Source organism: Lotus japonicus, chromosome 3 (genome assembly GCF_012489685.1).
Source record: "Lotus japonicus ecotype B-129 chromosome 3, LjGifu_v1.2".
Classification (NCBI taxonomy): Eukaryota; Viridiplantae; Streptophyta; class Magnoliopsida; order Fabales; family Fabaceae; genus Lotus; species Lotus japonicus.
The window spans coordinates 94,379,784-94,396,780 of NC_080043.1; the positions used below are offsets into that span (position 1 = coordinate 94,379,784).

At 36.2% G+C, this 16,997-nt stretch overlaps 4 protein-coding genes across 4 annotated transcripts; 2 read left to right on the forward strand and 2 right to left on the reverse strand.

The window, feature by feature from the left end:
* Positions 1-521: 521 nt before the first annotated feature.
* LOC130745064 (disease resistance-like protein DSC1) lies at positions 522-4,947 on the reverse strand. Its single transcript, XM_057597210.1, has 5 exons — positions 3,889-4,947; positions 3,503-3,793; positions 1,950-3,086; positions 1,469-1,549; positions 522-674 (listed from the first exon to the last, which is right to left on the reverse strand). Exons 1-5 carry the CDS (start codon positions 4,945-4,947, stop codon positions 522-524), a joined length of 2,721 nt encoding a protein of 906 aa, XP_057453193.1.
* Positions 4,948-5,838: 891 nt separating this feature from the next.
* On the reverse strand, positions 5,839-6,306 carry LOC130747665 (disease resistance protein RLM3-like). The gene has a single exon (XM_057600663.1). It carries the CDS (start codon positions 6,304-6,306, stop codon positions 5,839-5,841), a length of 468 nt encoding a protein of 155 aa, XP_057456646.1.
* A 2,743-nt stretch (positions 6,307-9,049) lies between these two features.
* LOC130747664 (40S ribosomal protein S3-3-like) lies at positions 9,050-10,938 on the forward strand. Its single transcript, XM_057600662.1, has 4 exons — positions 9,050-9,196; positions 10,147-10,201; positions 10,288-10,419; positions 10,569-10,938. The coding sequence occupies exons 1-4, from the start codon at positions 9,114-9,116 to the stop codon at positions 10,743-10,745; spliced, it is 447 nt and encodes a 148-aa protein (XP_057456645.1). The 5' UTR covers positions 9,050-9,113; the 3' UTR covers positions 10,746-10,938.
* Positions 10,939-13,422: 2,484 nt separating this feature from the next.
* LOC130747667 (pentatricopeptide repeat-containing protein At1g32415, mitochondrial-like) lies at positions 13,423-16,705 on the forward strand. Its single transcript, XM_057600665.1, has one exon. The coding sequence runs from the start codon at positions 13,463-13,465 to the stop codon at positions 15,683-15,685; it is 2,223 nt and encodes a 740-aa protein (XP_057456648.1). The 5' UTR covers positions 13,423-13,462; the 3' UTR covers positions 15,686-16,705.
* The last annotated feature ends 292 nt before the right edge of the window (positions 16,706-16,997 follow it).

The following is a 16,997-nucleotide window of genomic DNA, read 5'->3' on the forward strand; positions in this document are numbered from 1 at the left end:
GTTTCTTCCTTTCTGGTTAATTCAAAATTAATATTTCAAAGTCTCCCATGATTTTCAGATTTTTAATACAATACCACAATCCTCCTGTCAACACAAGACTCATATTTAGCATAAACTTTGACAAATGTGATAAAGGACTTGGTACATCTGCAGCTATTGATACTTCAATATACAGAGTCATACATACTCGATCACCAATACATGCACACATTTTCAAAAGACTCGACAACCACAAGCCAAAACATGGATTTATGTGGCTGCAACAAGTTAATCTTCTAAATTTATTTTACAGTTATCAAAAGGAAGTAATCCACCCTGCCTTAAGCAAACAATCTCTCAGCAATATATGGCCTCTAGTCATTTTATTTTTTTCATACAGCAAACTTGAGTTGGGGGACTTGTAGCATTTTTAATAAGATGAAATAGTGTATAAGCTAGTTTCATTTGTGTATTGTAATTGAAGAAACGGTTCATATTGCAAACTTAGAATGAGGTTTTGATTATATTAACAGCCAAGACTATTATTGAAAAGCATTGAAATTGAGAGAAGCTGCAGCAGATGCTGATGCTAAATTCATAGCTGTTTTAGATGGAATCAACCTAGCCACCCTTGGCCTTGGTGGAAGTGATTGTGCAATTTGACATGGACTAGCAGCCTCCACCACATTCACATTCTGAAAATACAACTTGTAAATACAATGTTGGGTGTCTAAACTTGTAAATAGCATCAAGCCCTTTTATTATTGCTGTTGTGCATCCGGGGGGTCATCAACAGCAACCTCCCCATCATCCATTTCTGGTGCAGAAGAATTTCCAAGTCGTGTCCCATTTCTTTTAGCAACTCATCAACAGCAACCTCCCCATCATCCATTCCAGCCACAAAGGTGTGTCGGCTCAATGTCCAAGTCATGTCCCATTTCTTTTAGCAACTCTTCAAGGCAAACAACCTGACAGGCAGCAAAAGATTCTGCTATTTATTCAGCATCACATGAAGAAAGAGTTATGACAGGTTGCTTCTTTGAGATCCAAGAAATTGGAGCTCCATGCAGCTAAACAAGTACTCAGAAGTACTTTTCCTATCATCAAAATCACCATTGTAATCAGAATCTGTAAAACCAATCAGCTCCAGCTCCTTTCCAACTATTTTCTGTCTTGAAACAATATGACATAGTCTGTAGTACCCTGCAAATACCTCAAAATTCTTTTGGCAACCGCTAAATGTGATTTCTTAGGTGCACTCATGAACTTGCTAATGAGTCCCACACAATAGGAAATGTCAGACCTTAAATTGCACAAATATCTGAGTGAACCAACAAATTGCTTGAATAGAGATGCATCAACATCGCCTTCATCAGTTTCCACCATGAGTTCTAAGTGTCATCCCTCCGAATCATTAAGGCCAGGGTTACCTAGCTTCCAACAACAGTGTCTGCTGTGAAATCTAGTCAGCAGCTTCCCACGAACCAACCTGGTAGGGCGAACTTTTGATATCATCGGACAGAGATAACATCCTGGCTTCCCTTGCAAAGGAGCGGTGCTCAATGCAAATCTAAGAAGAAGAGATAATCATGCAAATCAAAGAATTGCGGATATATAAGAGTTAAAACCCAAGCCCCTCCCAAACTTGACTTTTTGCGCATGCTGAAATTTAAATCTTACAAAACCTCTTTAGATACTATCCTGTGTCTACAAAATTTCAATGAAAATTGTGTTTTTTTATAATAGTTCAATAATACTATATAATGTTATAAGAACTAAAGTTGATGACTTAAATGTTAACCATATCTACTTACATTGGAATATGGACTTAGTAAAAATCAAATTCTTCATCTTCAACTGCAGGAAGGAAATATATAGGATGATGTTGCGAATGATTCAGGTGCGCATTTGATTATGGAATCACAAAATTTCATTTGCTGATTGAAATTGTGATATGTCAAGGTGTTTACGGGGCTGACTCCAAACTCTATGATCTTCAAGTTCATCACTCGACCCATTTTGGATTTAACTGCCCGTGTTGCAACCTTAATTTTAAACCTTGTCTTATTTTTTGTTGCGCTAGTTATGAAGTGAGAGCATTTTTTGTCGTAGATGAAGCATAGATGACCCGTTGCAATATATGAATCCATCACATAACCCTTTTTATCCTCACTCTCACCATCAAATATAGTGATATCAAACTTAACTGGTCCACCATATTCTCTTGAGTCCTCCCCAGCGAGGATGAAGCAAAAAATGAAACCCAACAAAGGGGAGAGTTGGGTAGAAGAGAGATTAATAATCATTTCATCATTTGTTGTCTTGTACTCCAACCACTTTGGACCCCTGCACAACTCTGGAACCCGACACCACCCAGGATACAAGTACGATGCTCGAAAGACATGGTCATCTTTATGTTGTGGTGTGGATGAATGTTGATATGCAAGTTTCATCAAGTTGATTTGTGCATTCAACTCAATATCCCTAAGTGAACGTTCATCCAAGTTCCAGCAATTCCAGAATGAAACTTTTTTCCTTTTTTCGTTGAATTGTTCAGCATCTGTTAAAGGGAAGAATATTGTCTTTAGTGATTTGCATCCATCAGTTGATAGAGTTTCAAGGGACAGGGGAAGCACCGGTATTGACAGAAGTTCAAAACAGCCAGATATGAGTAGACATTGCAATCTTGTAAGATTCTTGATGCTTGAAGGTAAAGTCTCATATTTAGTTTTGCGTAAATCCAAGATTTCTAGCTTGCTTTGACAAGCAAATGATGACGGCAATACATTGGCAGGAATTCCCCCCAAACGTAGGTCTGTGATATTCTCTGAGGTCACTGACAACTTCCTTAGACTTGTGCAACTTGTAAGGTCGAGATACCACAAGGAGCTTAAACGAGTATCACTTGTAAATTCGGTAAGGGACTCGCACCCTTTTAGTTTGAATATCTGAAGCTTGTTGAGAGAGTAAATAGATGGATGGACACTCTTCAATCTCACACAATCACAGACATCCAGAACCTCGAGATTTATGGCTTTTGAAAAGTCTGGAAGCTCCTCCAGGAAATAGCCTCTAGCGAGTAGAACTTCTTTTAAATTAACCAAATTCTGAAACAAAATGAAGAAACCAAATATAAGCAAAATGAACAACCCTTCCAAGCAATATTATGCAAAGTACATCTTAAACTATATTACTTGGAGTCGGAGACCTTCTAAAAATTAATATGTAACCCCTAGAATAAATTGCCGCATCAACAACAAAACTGAGAGGAAAAGACAAGTATCTTAGAAAGATAAAGTATGCACCTATCAGGAAAATCATAATCATATTTCATTTCTACTATATCATCTAAAGAATAAATCAATTTCAATGTGCATGAAAAATCAAATCTTCTACAAGATAAGTGGCACTGGCACAACATGCATTCATACATCTAAATTCTAAACCCATAGCTAAAAACTTATATTATGAAAACATTCAAATCAGGATCCAAAATATTAATAGGAAAAAGACACGTATTTACCTTCACTCCATCCCAAAGTTTTTGCATCTGACCTCCTGGCAACTCCAATCTAACAATACTTTTAGCAGAAAAACACTCTGGCAGTGATTTTAGAGGGCAATCCCTCCACAACAAATATTTTAGAGGCCAAACTTTAAACCCTTGAAGAAAAAGATCATAGCACTTCACACGACCTCTCCCTTGAATTTTCAAAAATTGTAGTTTGATTATCTTAGCAAATACGTAAGGGCTCAACTTCAGATGAATAATTAATGAATAGTCTATAGTTATGCTTCTAATAGCCTCAGTCCCCTGCCATGAAAACATAACAAATTTTAAACACCATTAAAAAGCCACATTTCTCATAAAAAACAAATGTTATCAAAAGATACACATTCAATTTGGACCTTGACCTTGTTATTTTCCAATACTTCATGAATATCGTCTTGATGCCATAGTCGACTGGGGCGTCCAGAGTTCTCATATTCTTGGCGAACAATCTCCCGACCCATTTCTTGAATAATGTCATGCATAGAAACAACATTATCTTCAGAAATAGTCATAAGAGCTTTGTCTTTTAGTCTTTCTAACCCAACAACCACTGAATTATCATTTTCATGATCTTTCAATAACTCCACTAATGAGCTCACTTTCATTTGCATACAGTTGAAGAAACATGCAATATCTAAAAGAATATCTGTCTCTTTGAGATCAAGATCATCATAGCTTAGTTTCATTACATCATGAACTTTTTTAATTGACATTTTCATAAGTTTGTCTAGCTGACTTTCACATACTTCCTTATTTTTTCTGCAAAGAAGATGACCCAAAACTTTAAGAACCAATGGAACGCCTTTAGCATAATTGACCACCCTTCGCGACAAATCATTATACGACCGCATGTCAAGATGAGTTTGGTCAAATGCATTAAAATTGAAAAGCTCAAGTGCTTCACTAGAACTCAATGCCCCGACCTGGTATATGTCATAAGCTTTGTTAGAAATAAGTACTTGCTTATCTCTACTTGTTATTATTATTCTACTACATGCCCGAAGCCAATCAAGAGTTCCAAATATATTTTCTACCTCATCTGTACCGTTCACATCATCAAGAACAATAAGAACCTTCAGACGACCAATCCTTCTCTTAATATAACTGGACAATCTATTTGGGGTGTCAATTTTCACATCTTCTGCTAATAGTGTAGAAAAAAGTTTTTCCTTCAAATACCTTATTCCATGTTTTTGTAATTCATCGTTTACCTTCTCCAAAAAACAAGATCCTTGATACTCAAAATGTTTTTTGTTAAATATCTCTTCTGCAATAGTTGTCTTGCCAATACCACCCATACCCCAAATTCCAATAACACGCGCTTCTTTTGACTTTTGGCATAACAATGATTCCAAATGTGCAATTGGTTTTTCCATTCCAACAAGTCTTTTTGTGTTAACCGGATACTTAGGCATATTCATCAACACACGATTGATGATTTCTTCCAGCAGATCAGCATCATTCCTAAACAAGAAAAAGAAGAAAATGTATGAAAATTAATGGCATTACTATAAATCACAATGGGTTGAAAGTTTGTAATATAGGAGCTCAACAAGAATGATAGAATGTTCATTTTCTTGTACATTCCCTTTCTCCATAGTAGTTACCATGAAAACCTCAGGTTAAACAGCCATAATCATGTTATATTTTTAAGAAGGTCAACTACAACAACAAATAGAAGGCTTATGCGGATCATATAACTAGTAGTCTTCCGAAAAGTGTCATTTTTATATGCTTTGAAAATTGGAGTATGGTTAATTGTTTTTCTTGGGCCTAATTACACTAAATTGGATTATGGGCCTGAATAACCACTAAATTATAGTCTGAATGAATGAGTTCCTGTCTTCCTGCATTAAACTAAAATTAATCTAGAGGAGTGTAAGTATTTTGCTAATTACTCTCTCTCTGTTCTCAATCTCATATAAGAGTCACATTTTGAGAAAAAAAATCTAAAATATAAGTCACTTTTTAGATATCTAGGGAGCATCGAATGCAATTTTTCAAATTTACCCATATATATAATACTTAGTATTTAACTTTTTTAATTACTTTCTTAATATAAGATAAATAGTTAATTCACTTAATTGTGACTTGTATATGAGAACGGAGGAAGTATTCCATTTGACACAAGTATGCTCCACTAGAGGTAATTAATCAGATTCAAGCCAGAAATTTCAACATTTTGGTGGGGCCTAGCTCTTCCAAGCCCATTTTTTATACACAAAAGTTAAGCTCAAGTATTTTATTATTTAAGCAATATCATAAGTAATAGCTTGAAATTTTTTAAGAAACTATGGTGAAAAAACTTACTGAAAATCCAATGACTTAATTCCTGATAAATTAGCAGATTTGTTTAAAGCTTGCCTCCATAGCTCCACCTTGTACAAATTATACTTCCTTTTATGTTCAACGAGTGAATTTTTATAACTCTTCCTTTGATGTCGTACATCTGAAGGGTCTAACTTGTAGAAATCAGGTATTACAATCTGTCCAAATTTCTCTTTGCACTCAAGTATTTTCACAAGTTCATCCAAACACCAATGTGAAGAAGCATAGTTTTCTGAGAATATGATCAATGAAATGAATGATCCTTCAATTGCTTCAAGAAGTGCAGGCGATATATCATCTCCCCTCTTAAGTTTATCATCTACAAAAGCGTTTATTTGCTTTTGGGGAAAAGCCTTAGTCAAATGACTAAGAAAACCGTGACGGATGTCCACACCTCTAAAGCTCACAAAAACATCATAACTTATTTGAGAAGTGTTGTTCGACATCAGCTTTGCCGCCACACCCTTCAAACTGTCAAAATTAAAGTGTTAAAATCTTCATGAAAACTAAGAAGTGATCATTATAGCATATGTGAAATATATAATACATCGACAGTTGAAAAATGTTTACTAATTTGTAAAAAAATGAAGTTATTATAAAAACCAACATAACAAGTGTAATAGGATCACATCATATCATCAGCAACAATTAAAACTTTTGCTAATTTATTTGTTTTAACATTTAAAGATATTCTAATTTACTCTTATCATAGTACATGAAAAATGCTACTGTTTAACTTTTTAACATGCAAATTAAATTTCATATATTTTTTTCTAAAATGATATTAACTAATGGACAATCAAAATAAAAATTTGAAAAAGTAAATAAATTAACACGTTGCATGTCCAATAAGAAATTTCAAGTAATAATACAGGATTGTTTGACACATGAAATTGAGAAAAATGAAAGTAATTTTGAGAAATAAATTGCAAGTTCTTCATAAAATAAAAGGAAGAAGCTATGAAGCTGGTGGTGTATTATTAAAAATCAAAGACACAATAATGATCCTTGAGAACATTATATAAATCCTAGGTGTAATTTATAATCTGGTTAATATGTGTACCTTTTTTAATAGAGCCTCCAAGCATGACGTCTAGTCACTGGTCACACAATGTAAAATGCTAGAGTGAATTAGTGTAGGGAAATGGGTTGATATATATTCATGGTTTTGTTTCTATTATAGTATCTATTCTTTTATTTGTTCTCTTTTCTTCCCCTCTTATATTAGGTTGAAGTACCCCACTGAGTACTTCTTTTTATACTATTTTACTTACCCAAAAAAACACAATGTAAAATGTAATAACTTTTTTTTTCTCGTCAATGTAATAACTTGATATTAAACTGTGTTTAAACTCTGTTGAGATTTGACTCATTATATTTTGGGCTAAAATCTTTAGTTTATTAGGATTTGATTTAATGTGGATTGTAAAAGGTTTTAAGGGATTGTTATAGGATTTATTAGGATTTTATTGTAAAATAGAGATCAATAGAATCCACTATAAATATGATAACAATGTAACCCTAAAAGTTGTACTTGGTACCACATGCTTCATGCCACAAGTAATACAAAGGAGTTATAGCTACTCGATAGTCGTAGAGGTAGGCAATTTGGCCGAACTGCGTGACCAAAGATGTTGTGTGCTTTATCTGTGATTTCTTACTCTACTACTTCGTGCAATCGATGTGCTTGAACCCCTACAAGTGGTATCAGAGCTGATGGTTCGTGGGACCATGGTAACGGCTCCTTGTGTCGAAAGTCTTCCTAACAGTGTGCCTAGGTGGCGGGTTCCGTTGACGAACGACGGTACAAGGTTGGATAGCTTCCGCCGGGAGGACCATGGGTGATGTGGTTGAGCAAGGCAAATCCTGTGAGTACTCCATTGGTGAATCATTTTAAGCTTTCTTTGGAACAATGTCCGAAGACAGACTCAGAAATTGAAGGTATGTCTAAGATTCCTTATGCCAGTGTAGTTGATTGTTTGATGTATGCTATGGTTTGCACTAGACCGGATTTGGCACAAGCAGTTAGTCAAGTGTGCAAGTTCATGTCCAAGCCAGGGAAGCAGCATTGGGAAGCAGTCAAGTGGATCCAGCGGTACTTGAAGGGTACAGCGGATCGCGGTATCATGTTCAGCAGTGACCAAAGATGTTGTGTGCTTTATCTGTGATTTCTCGCTCTACTACTCAGTGCAATCGAGGTGCTTGAATCCCCTACAAGTGGATCAGAGCTGATGGTTCGTGAGACCATGGTAACGACTCCTTGTGTCGAAAGTCTTCCTAGCAGTCGAAAGTCTTCCTAGCAGTGTGGCTAGGCGGCGGGTTCCGTTGACGAACGACGGTACAAGGGTGGATAGCTTCCGCAGACAGGAGGACAATGGGTGATGTGGTTGAGGGACTCACACTTGAGGGGGAGATTGTTGGAATCAAGTGTTGGAGTCAAGTCCCACATCGAAAAAGTCGAGGTGCTTGAATCCCCTACAAGTGGTATCAGAGCCGATGGTTCGTGAGACCATGGTAACGACTCCTTGTGTCGAAAGTCTTCCTAGCAGTGTGGCTAGGCGGCGGGTTCCGTTGACGAACGACGGTACAATGGTGGATAAGCTTCCGCAGAGGGGGTCATGATAATGTGGAGGTGACTCGCACTTGAGGGGCAGATTGTTGAAAATTCAAGTGCGGAGTTGGAGTCCCACATTGGTTAAGTTTGGGTGAGGAGAAGACTTTATAAGAGATGTGACTCATAAACCTAATGTCTTAAGGTTTTAGGTTAAGATGTGGCGTCGATATCTCTTGGTGTCTTGCTCCTCGGCTCATGGGCTCCCCTGTCTCCCCCAACAAACTCAATAGGTAATCATATGGATTAAAAGTGATTGTTTGAATCTATATATAGAAATTTTGTTCCTAAAGAGTATTATTCTTGATAATACCTTTGGTCTTCACCAAACCTGAGTTTGATTGCAAGTGCAATTTACAACACCAAAAATAAGCCACAACACAAACAGAGAAATAACAGCTACAGATTGAATCAGAAATAAAAAAACCATAAATTCTTCCACACGATACCACAAGCTAAATTTTTTCATCCATCCATATAACCATTATAACATGAAAACATCACAATAAAAGGAAATGCCATCAGAAATGAGCCAGCAGATATATGAGTTGTAGATCAAAGTCAAATTGTATAGGGGAAACAACAATCACCTCTGTGACAATTTTATTGATAATCTATTTCTTCTTAACTCTACACTGCACTATGCAACCAGTAATACATGCTGTCTCGCGCCTCTTCTCTCTCCACCTTCCTTCTCATTCGCGACAATCAGCAAGAAGCGAAAGGTAAATCCATCTTCCCCTTCGTCAATTTCCTTTGTTGTATGTATTTGTTTTGACAATAATGCTTCTTGTTACGGAAACGAATGGTTTTCAAATTAAAATGATTGGTTAATAGTTCCTTAAGTTTAGGCAATTGAATGTGAATAACATTATGTATTGAAAACAAATTCTCATTCTTATATTTCGTTGAATTTGTCCAGTAACGAATAGCATCACTCTTGTTTAGATAAGAGGAACATACACTATCATTTAAGAATTTCTGTGTCTTTTATATTGATTTGATTTTGGCTAAACATGATTTTATCTTTGGTAGAAAGAATTTTGCTTGTTATTGTAGCAGCAGTGTTATCAGTTTTCACCAGTTATGACTTGGTTCGGGTAATGTGATCAATGGATCACTCATTGAACTAGTGAGTCTCGAGTAACTGGTTGTTGACGGTGTATGTTGAACAATTCTAAAAAGTTCATAATGCATGGTAGTATTGTTTAACAAGTTCATACTTGAAATTAAAAACCATTACCATCACACAATTACATAGCTAAACAACCAAGAAAGAAGGTTTTTCCAACAAAAGTCACCAATAAGTTGAAAACATCATTGTATGCAACCCTTTTCCAATCTAATTATCTGCTTGGACTGTCTAAGGTGACAGGGTTTCCTTCCTGACTGGTTCAACCAGCTTGTTTAAGCTGAGTTTTGAGAATGCTGTATTGTAGTATGTATATTGTTTGTGTGTCACTGTTTTTTCTTTGTAAATATGGGTTTCTGCTGCATTTGTTTATATTTCACCATGTTGGCTGGTAGTTTTTAAATTTTCTGTATTTTCACGACCTCTTTGTATTGTGGACTGGTAGTTTTTAAGATTTTCCCATTTTTATTTGCATCAATACAATTTTGATGTGTTTTGTGGGGACATTAAGAACTCTTCCATTTCTCAAACCATTTGTTGCAGGGCTTGCTATGGTGTTTTGAGATTTGTCATGGAGAGTGGCGCGAAGGGATGTGAGGTTCGTTCTGTTGCAGCTGCTCTGAACTACTGCTATTATTTGCTTTCTTTAATGAGTTGGTTGTAATGGTCGTTTGATTTGAGCAGGTCATAGTCAGTGGAAAGTTGAGAGCCCAGAGAGCTAAATCCATGAAGTTCAAGGATGGATACATGATTTCTTCTGGGCAGCCAGTCAAGGATTACATTGACTCTGCAGTGAGACATGTGCTACTTAGACAGGTTTGCTTCTTTTTTGTAGATGTGGTTTGCTTCTTCTTTTTAGACGTCTGATAGAGTTTTATTTGTTGCCAACATTTTGAAGTTATTCATTCATTGTTTTATTACGTGTAGAGATGGCACTGATGAAAATTTTCCTTACTATCTTATAGGGTGTACTTGGTATCAAGGTGAAGATAATGCTTGATTGGGATCCTAAAGGGAAACAGGGTCCTAAAACTCCCCTCCCTGATATTGTCACAATCCACACTCCTAAAGAGGAGGATGAATACATCCAACCTGCTGCTGCTTTGGCAGAGGATGTTGAGGTCCCAGTTGCAGTTGCTTAAAAGGTTTTTATTTCTCCGGAGTAGTAATTCACTGTAGCCGAGTGTCTGGTTTTTGTTTATGCTATGTTTCAAAACCTCATCAAAATTTTGTAGTTTCTCAACTGTTGTAAAAGTTGTTATACTTGGGGTTGGTTACAAGGATTGCATTGATTGTTTTTTTTATTACCTTAAGCAGTTAGAATTTTCAGTGCGTTTCATGGTGTTGATTTGTGAAACCCGTCACTTGATGTGCTTGGATACTAGTTCAGTGAACGCAAATATAATTTCATATGATTCTATAAGAGACTTGTTCATTTTTTTGTCTCTAAGTGAGTGTTAACTTCCGTTCACTTTAGAGGGTATTCAAAACTGTTTGTAAGTTTACATCGAAACAAAAGCTTAATGAACCATGGTGATGAGAGCTAGGGATCTTCTTTCCAAAAGCTCATACTTTAACAGTGTTTGGTTTCTCATCCTGCACTCAAGAATTGCATAAATCAGCCACTGAGCCGGACACTCTTACTGGCAACAGCTTAAAATACCCAGCTTAATTTTGAGTGATTAAAGTCAATATTTCTCTATTTTACGAGATCAATTTTTTTTTATGTGAACTCAACAATAAATTTTTAATAAATGACATTTACTTTTAGAAATGAAGTCCATTTGTTATTATTTGAATGAAGAAATTAATGCAAAAGATACAAGGAACTTGATCTAAGTATTTTCTAAAGTCATTTAACTCTTATTTATTTCTAATCAAAACTGAAAATTTGGGCTATAGAAACAAACTTAAAGTCTTTATATATGGAGAGTATGTACCAAAAAACTAGGGGTGCACATAGGTTGGGTTGGATGGATTTTGGTCAAAATAAAATCCGAACCGATCAAAATTGTCTGGGTTGGGTTGGATTTCACGAATTTCTTCTTCAGATTCGATCCAAACCAACCCGACGAAGTTCGGATTGGGTTGGATGGATTGATTGGGTCACTATTAAAATAAAAATATATCTGAAATATTAAAAAATCTTGCAAATATTATTATAAATTCAGAAAAAGTTATAAAAAATATTAAATATGTCATAATACTAAATAGTATGAAAATGACACAAAAAGTTATACCAAATAGCATGAAATAATACCACATAAATGAAATATAGCCAAATATAATGGAAATATAAAACTTCATTACCAGATGACATGAAACAATCTAACATAAATAGTACCTAAAAAGTGAAAAGTAACACTAAATGTCATGCCATGACACTTAGAACTTATATGTCTCCAACATGCCAAATAATATATAAAGATATGTAGTAAATAACTACAAACAAATACTCTAAGTTCAAATATGACAAATAACTACAAATACTTAAGTCTCAAAGTTTCAAAAAGTCATCACTCCGACACTAGCACTCAAAGTATGAGTAAAATTATAAAAAATTTTATTATTATATGTATGGATTCTGGGTTGGGTTGGATGGATTTGAACTGAATCCGAAATCCGATCCGAACTTAGTTGGGTTGTAGTAAAATCCATCCGATTAACCCGATTACCCGATCCAACCCGCATTTTTCCTATTGGATCGGATTGGGTTGGACGGATTCATTGGATCTACCCGACCCATGTTCACCCCTAAAAAAAAACAATATGGAGAGTATTGTAGTCAAACAATTAGTCACCTCACCATTTTTTGAAAATATACAGTCTATCTCTCCCTTATTGCGCGTGATACATACGATTCTTTTATTTTCATTAGTTATGACCTTTTACAGTCACATTCCTCTTAGGCTCTCATTCATGAATTCTTTAATTCTTGTTCTAATTTCCTTGATCTACATTTTCACGTGTGTCTCAATTTTTGTTAAACTTGTACTTCATCGAGAGATTAATGTCAATATTTCACTATTTTACGAGATCAATTTTTTTTATGTGAACTCAACAATAAATTTTTAATAAATGAAATCAAGTCCATTTGTTTGAATGAAGAAATTAATGCAAAAGATAAAAGGAACTTGATCTAAGTATTTTCCAAAGTCATTTAACCCTTATTTATTTCTAATCAAAACTGAAAATTTGCGCTGTAGAAACAAAGTTAAAGTCTTCAATATGGAGAGTATGTACCAAAAAACAATATGGAGAGTATTGTAGTCAAACAAGAGAAAAAGTTTGATCCACCGACGGTGTAAAGTTTTTTTACACCGTCAACCAATCAGATTTCAAGGATGTGAGAAAATCTCACTTTTCATTTAATTTCTTAACAATTAGTCACCTCACCATTTTTTGAAAATATACAGTCATCTCTCCCTTATTGCTCGTGATACATACGATTCTTTTATTTTCAATAGTTATGGCCTACAGTCACATTCCTCTTAGGCTCTCATTCATGAATTCTTTAATTCTTGTTCTAATTTCCTTGATCTACATTTTAACGTGTGTCTCAAATTTTGTTAAACTCGTACTTCATCAAACTCTAACTCATCATTTTATGGTTAATTTTTGTTAAACTTGTACCTCATCGAGTTTCTTCGAGTATATGAACAAAGTCGAGTTTAAAAATAGGCTCAGCCAAGGGAATGGCAAGCACAATCTTATCCCAACTCGTGATACAAACACCTGTACTCTAGTTAGTAGTTACATCACAATACATTAATAATATAACTCCTTTAATAAAATACATTTGAAAAAAGTAGAATTAAAGTGGGATATAAAATGAGAAACGGCTTGTCGTTTATGTGCAATGCTTCTTCACCACCACTCATCAATTCTTCAGCGGTTGATGCTGGCATTGAGGCGCTTCAAGTATCAGTATCACTACCAGTGCTATTGTTCATGCACCAACCCTTCTCAAGCTCCGGTAGCATTCACTGCCAAAACCGTATGCGACGAGTCTCTGCTCTTCCGCTATCTAACCAAAGGGTGGCATCACGAAGCACGGAACCTTCTTCTTCAGAGCTTTTCAGCCGGAGACCTCCACGCCCGTGTTGTTCGATGGACCTCGCTGCTCACCAACTACACCCGAAAGGGTCATGTATTCCAAGCTCGGATGCTGTTCGACGTAATGCCGCACAGAAACATCGTCACCTGCAATGCTATGTTGTCCGGGTACTTGCAATCTGGGATGCTCGACGAGGCTCGCTGGTTTTTCGAGAGCATGCCGGAGAGGAATGTGGTTTCTTGGACCGCGATGCTTGGTGGGTATGCGGATGCGGGGAGGGTTGAGGATGCAAGGAGGGTGTTTGATGTAATGCCGGAGAAGAATGTCGTGTCGTGGAATGCGATGGTTGGTGGGTTGGTTAGGAATGGGGATTTGGAGGGAGCGAGAATGGTTTTTGAACAGACCCCTTGTAGAAATGTGGTGTCGTGGAATGTTATGATCGCGGGTTATGCTGAAAATGGTGGAATGGATGAGGCGAGGGCATTGTTTGACCAGATGGAGTTTAGGAATGTGATTACTTGGACTAGTATGATATCTGGGTATTGTCGTGCGGGGAATGTGGAAGCGGCTTATGGTTTGTTCGGGACTATGCCGGAGAAGAATGTTGTTTCTTGGACAGCCATGATTGGTGGGTTTGCTTGGAATGGCTTTTATGAAGAGGCATTGTTGCTTTTTCTTCAGATGTCACTTTCTGATTCCAAACCCAATGGGGAGACCTTTATTTCTCTTGCCTATGCTTGTGCTGGTCTTAGTTTCCCTTACCTCGGCAGACAGTTGCACGCTCAGCTGATTGTTAATGGCTGGAAGCTTGATGATTATGATGGTAGGTTACGTAGGAGTCTTGTTAGGATGTACTCAGTGTTTGGTCTTATGGACTATGCAAGCAATATGTTGGAAGGTGATCTGAATAACTTTGATGATCAATCTTTAAATTCTATGATAAATGGTTATGTACAAGCCGGTCAGTTAGAAAAGGCTCAAGAGTTGTTTGACACAGTACCTATCCGAAACAAAATTGCATGGACTTGCATGATTTCCGGCTATCTTAGTGCAGGGCAAGTATTCAAGGCATGCGATCTCTTTGACAGCATGCCTGATAGGGATTACATTGCATGGACTTCAATGATTTCTGGGTATGTCCAAAATGAGCTGATCGCCGAAGCCATCAGCTTGTTTGGTGAAATGATGGCTCATGGATTTTCTCCGTTAAATGGCACGTTTGCTGTTCTTTTTGGTGCCATGGGTTCGGTTGCATATCTTGATCAAGGGCGGCAATTACATGGTATGCAGGTGAAGACAATATATGAATATGATTTGATTCTTGAGAACTCTCTGGTTTCAATGTATGCAAAATGTGGGGAGATAGATGATTCTTATAGGATATTCTCAAACATGGCTTATCGGGACAAAATTTCATGGAACTCCATGATCATGGGCCTCTCAGACCACGGGAGGGCCAGTGAAGCTTTAACGGTGTATGAAACTATGCTTGAATTTGGACTTTACCCTGACACTGTTACTTTCCTAGGTGTCCTAACAGCATGTGCTCATGCGGGTCTTGTTGATAAAGGGTGGGAGTTATTTAATTCTATGGTCAATTCTTATGGACTTCAACCTGGCTTTGACCATTATATTAGTATCATCAATCTTCTGGGTAGGGCTGGGAAGGTGAAGGATGCAGAGGAGTTTGTGTTGAGGCTACCTGTTGAACCAAATCATGCGATATGGGGGGCATTGGTTGGGGTCTGTGGGTTGAGTAAAACTGATGCAGATGTTGCTAGTCGTGCAACTAAACGACTGCTTGAGTTGGATCCTTTGAACGCACCGGGTCATGTTACCCTTTGTAACATATATGCTGCAAATGATAGACATATTGAGGTGACAAGTTTAAGAAAAGAAATGAGGATAAAAGGTGTAAGGAAGGCACCTGGGTGTAGTTGGATATTAGTTAAGGGTAGAGTTCATGTTTTCTCGTCAGGAGACAGATTAGAACCACATGTAGAAGATATATTACTACAAATTTGAGATAGAAAATGATTTTTTGGACTCTTAATCCGCCCCTCAATTATCATAACTTCATTGTTTTAAAAAATCAAAATTTGAGTTAAATTTGATATTTGTGGAAAACTTTTTACGCTTTTGATGCACATAAATTTATAATTTTATCTTTTAAGAATAAAAGTGATAAATGGTAGTATATATTTGGAGAACGATAGTAGCATGGTGAATGTGTAGATGATGGAGGCGTAGAAGGTGAAAACGATGGTGCTACTTCAATGTGGCTTTTTCGATTTGTATGTCTCGTTTTTTTCTTCTGGTTCTTTGTGTTTTTTTGTTTTTTTCTTAACTCTCTATCGTTGTTTCGATGTTACGTTGTCGTTCTTACGTGTTTTCATTGTTGGAAAGGGTCTCTGTTTTTTATTGACTTTGGTGCGTCTTGTATGATCCAGTTTTGGTTGAACTTGTCGTCGTCTTTTGTTACCGAATGGAGGCCTTCTCCTAGTGGTTGGCGGAAACATTTTGGATTTTTGACTTTAAGTTTTATTTGGCTTGAATCATGCGTTCATGCTAGTAGGGTTTTTTTTTGTTGGATCTTACTTTACGATTCATTAGTTTTTTTAGGTTTTTTTTTTTTGTTTATTTGGACATTTCATCTCTCGTGGTTTGTATTTTTGTCTGATCTACATTATAGATTGTAACTCGTTGGGGCTTTGTATTTTAAAATCTTTTTTTGAGGGTTATACTTTTATCAATATATATCTCGCTTTGCTTTTGAAAAAATATATATTTGAAGAACTAAAATATGAGTTAACTCTATCAACATAGTTTGACACTATAGGTAAATATCGGAAACCCTTGAAACATACAGGTAAGGTTTAGAACTTTCGTCATGTGTATGAAAAATGACTTGCTTAAGGGGAATCAAGAACTAACCACCCATTTGTATCGATTTTTTTTTAAAAAAAAAGATCAAATATATTGATTAAATGATAAAAGACATAAACGCCTATACATCTGTAGTTACTAACGGAAGAATCTTCGCCGAAACCTCTTTAATCCAGACAAATCCTGGAAAAGAAGATGTATATCGGGCTAGAGAGTCGGCGACCATATTACCTGAACGACGAACAAAAACAACAGATGCAAAATACCATTTTGTCTTATGAGAAACATTACCTAAGGAGAGAAATTATGCAAAATATAGAAGTAAATGATTTGAAAGGATTCTCCAATGTTTTCACTACAATTAAAACCAAGATATGAGAATGTTAAAAATTAATGAAAATATATTCACTTCCATAACGTTTTCACTTTGCGTTAAAAATAAAAACGCAAA

Bases quoted from the DNA above. Each gene is read 5' to 3' on its own strand.
- LOC130745064 (XM_057597210.1), bottom strand. From the start codon at position 4,947: ATGCCTAAGTATCCGGTTAACACAAAAAGACTTGTTGGAATGGAAAAA. The intron at 3,087-3,502 runs GTAAATACGTGT...ATTTTGTTTCAG, and splicing joins AACTTTGGGATGGAGTGAAG to AATTTGGTTAATTTAAAAGA. The intron at 675-1,468 runs GTTGGTTCGTGG...TTGTATTTTCAG, and splicing joins TCAAAAGTTCGCCCTACCAG to AATGTGAATGTGGTGGAGGC.
- LOC130747665 (XM_057600663.1), bottom strand. From the start codon at position 6,306: ATGTCGAACAACACTTCTCAAATAAGTTATGATGTTTTTGTGAGCTTT.
- LOC130747664 (XM_057600662.1), top strand. From the start codon at position 9,114: ATGCAACCAGTAATACATGCTGTCTCGCGCCTCTTCTCTCTCCACCTT. The intron at 9,197-10,146 runs GTAAATCCATCT...CATTTGTTGCAG, and splicing joins CAATCAGCAAGAAGCGAAAG to GGCTTGCTATGGTGTTTTGA. The intron at 10,202-10,287 runs GTTCGTTCTGTT...TGATTTGAGCAG, and splicing joins GTGGCGCGAAGGGATGTGAG to GTCATAGTCAGTGGAAAGTT.
- LOC130747667 (XM_057600665.1), top strand. From the start codon at position 13,463: ATGCTTCTTCACCACCACTCATCAATTCTTCAGCGGTTGATGCTGGCA.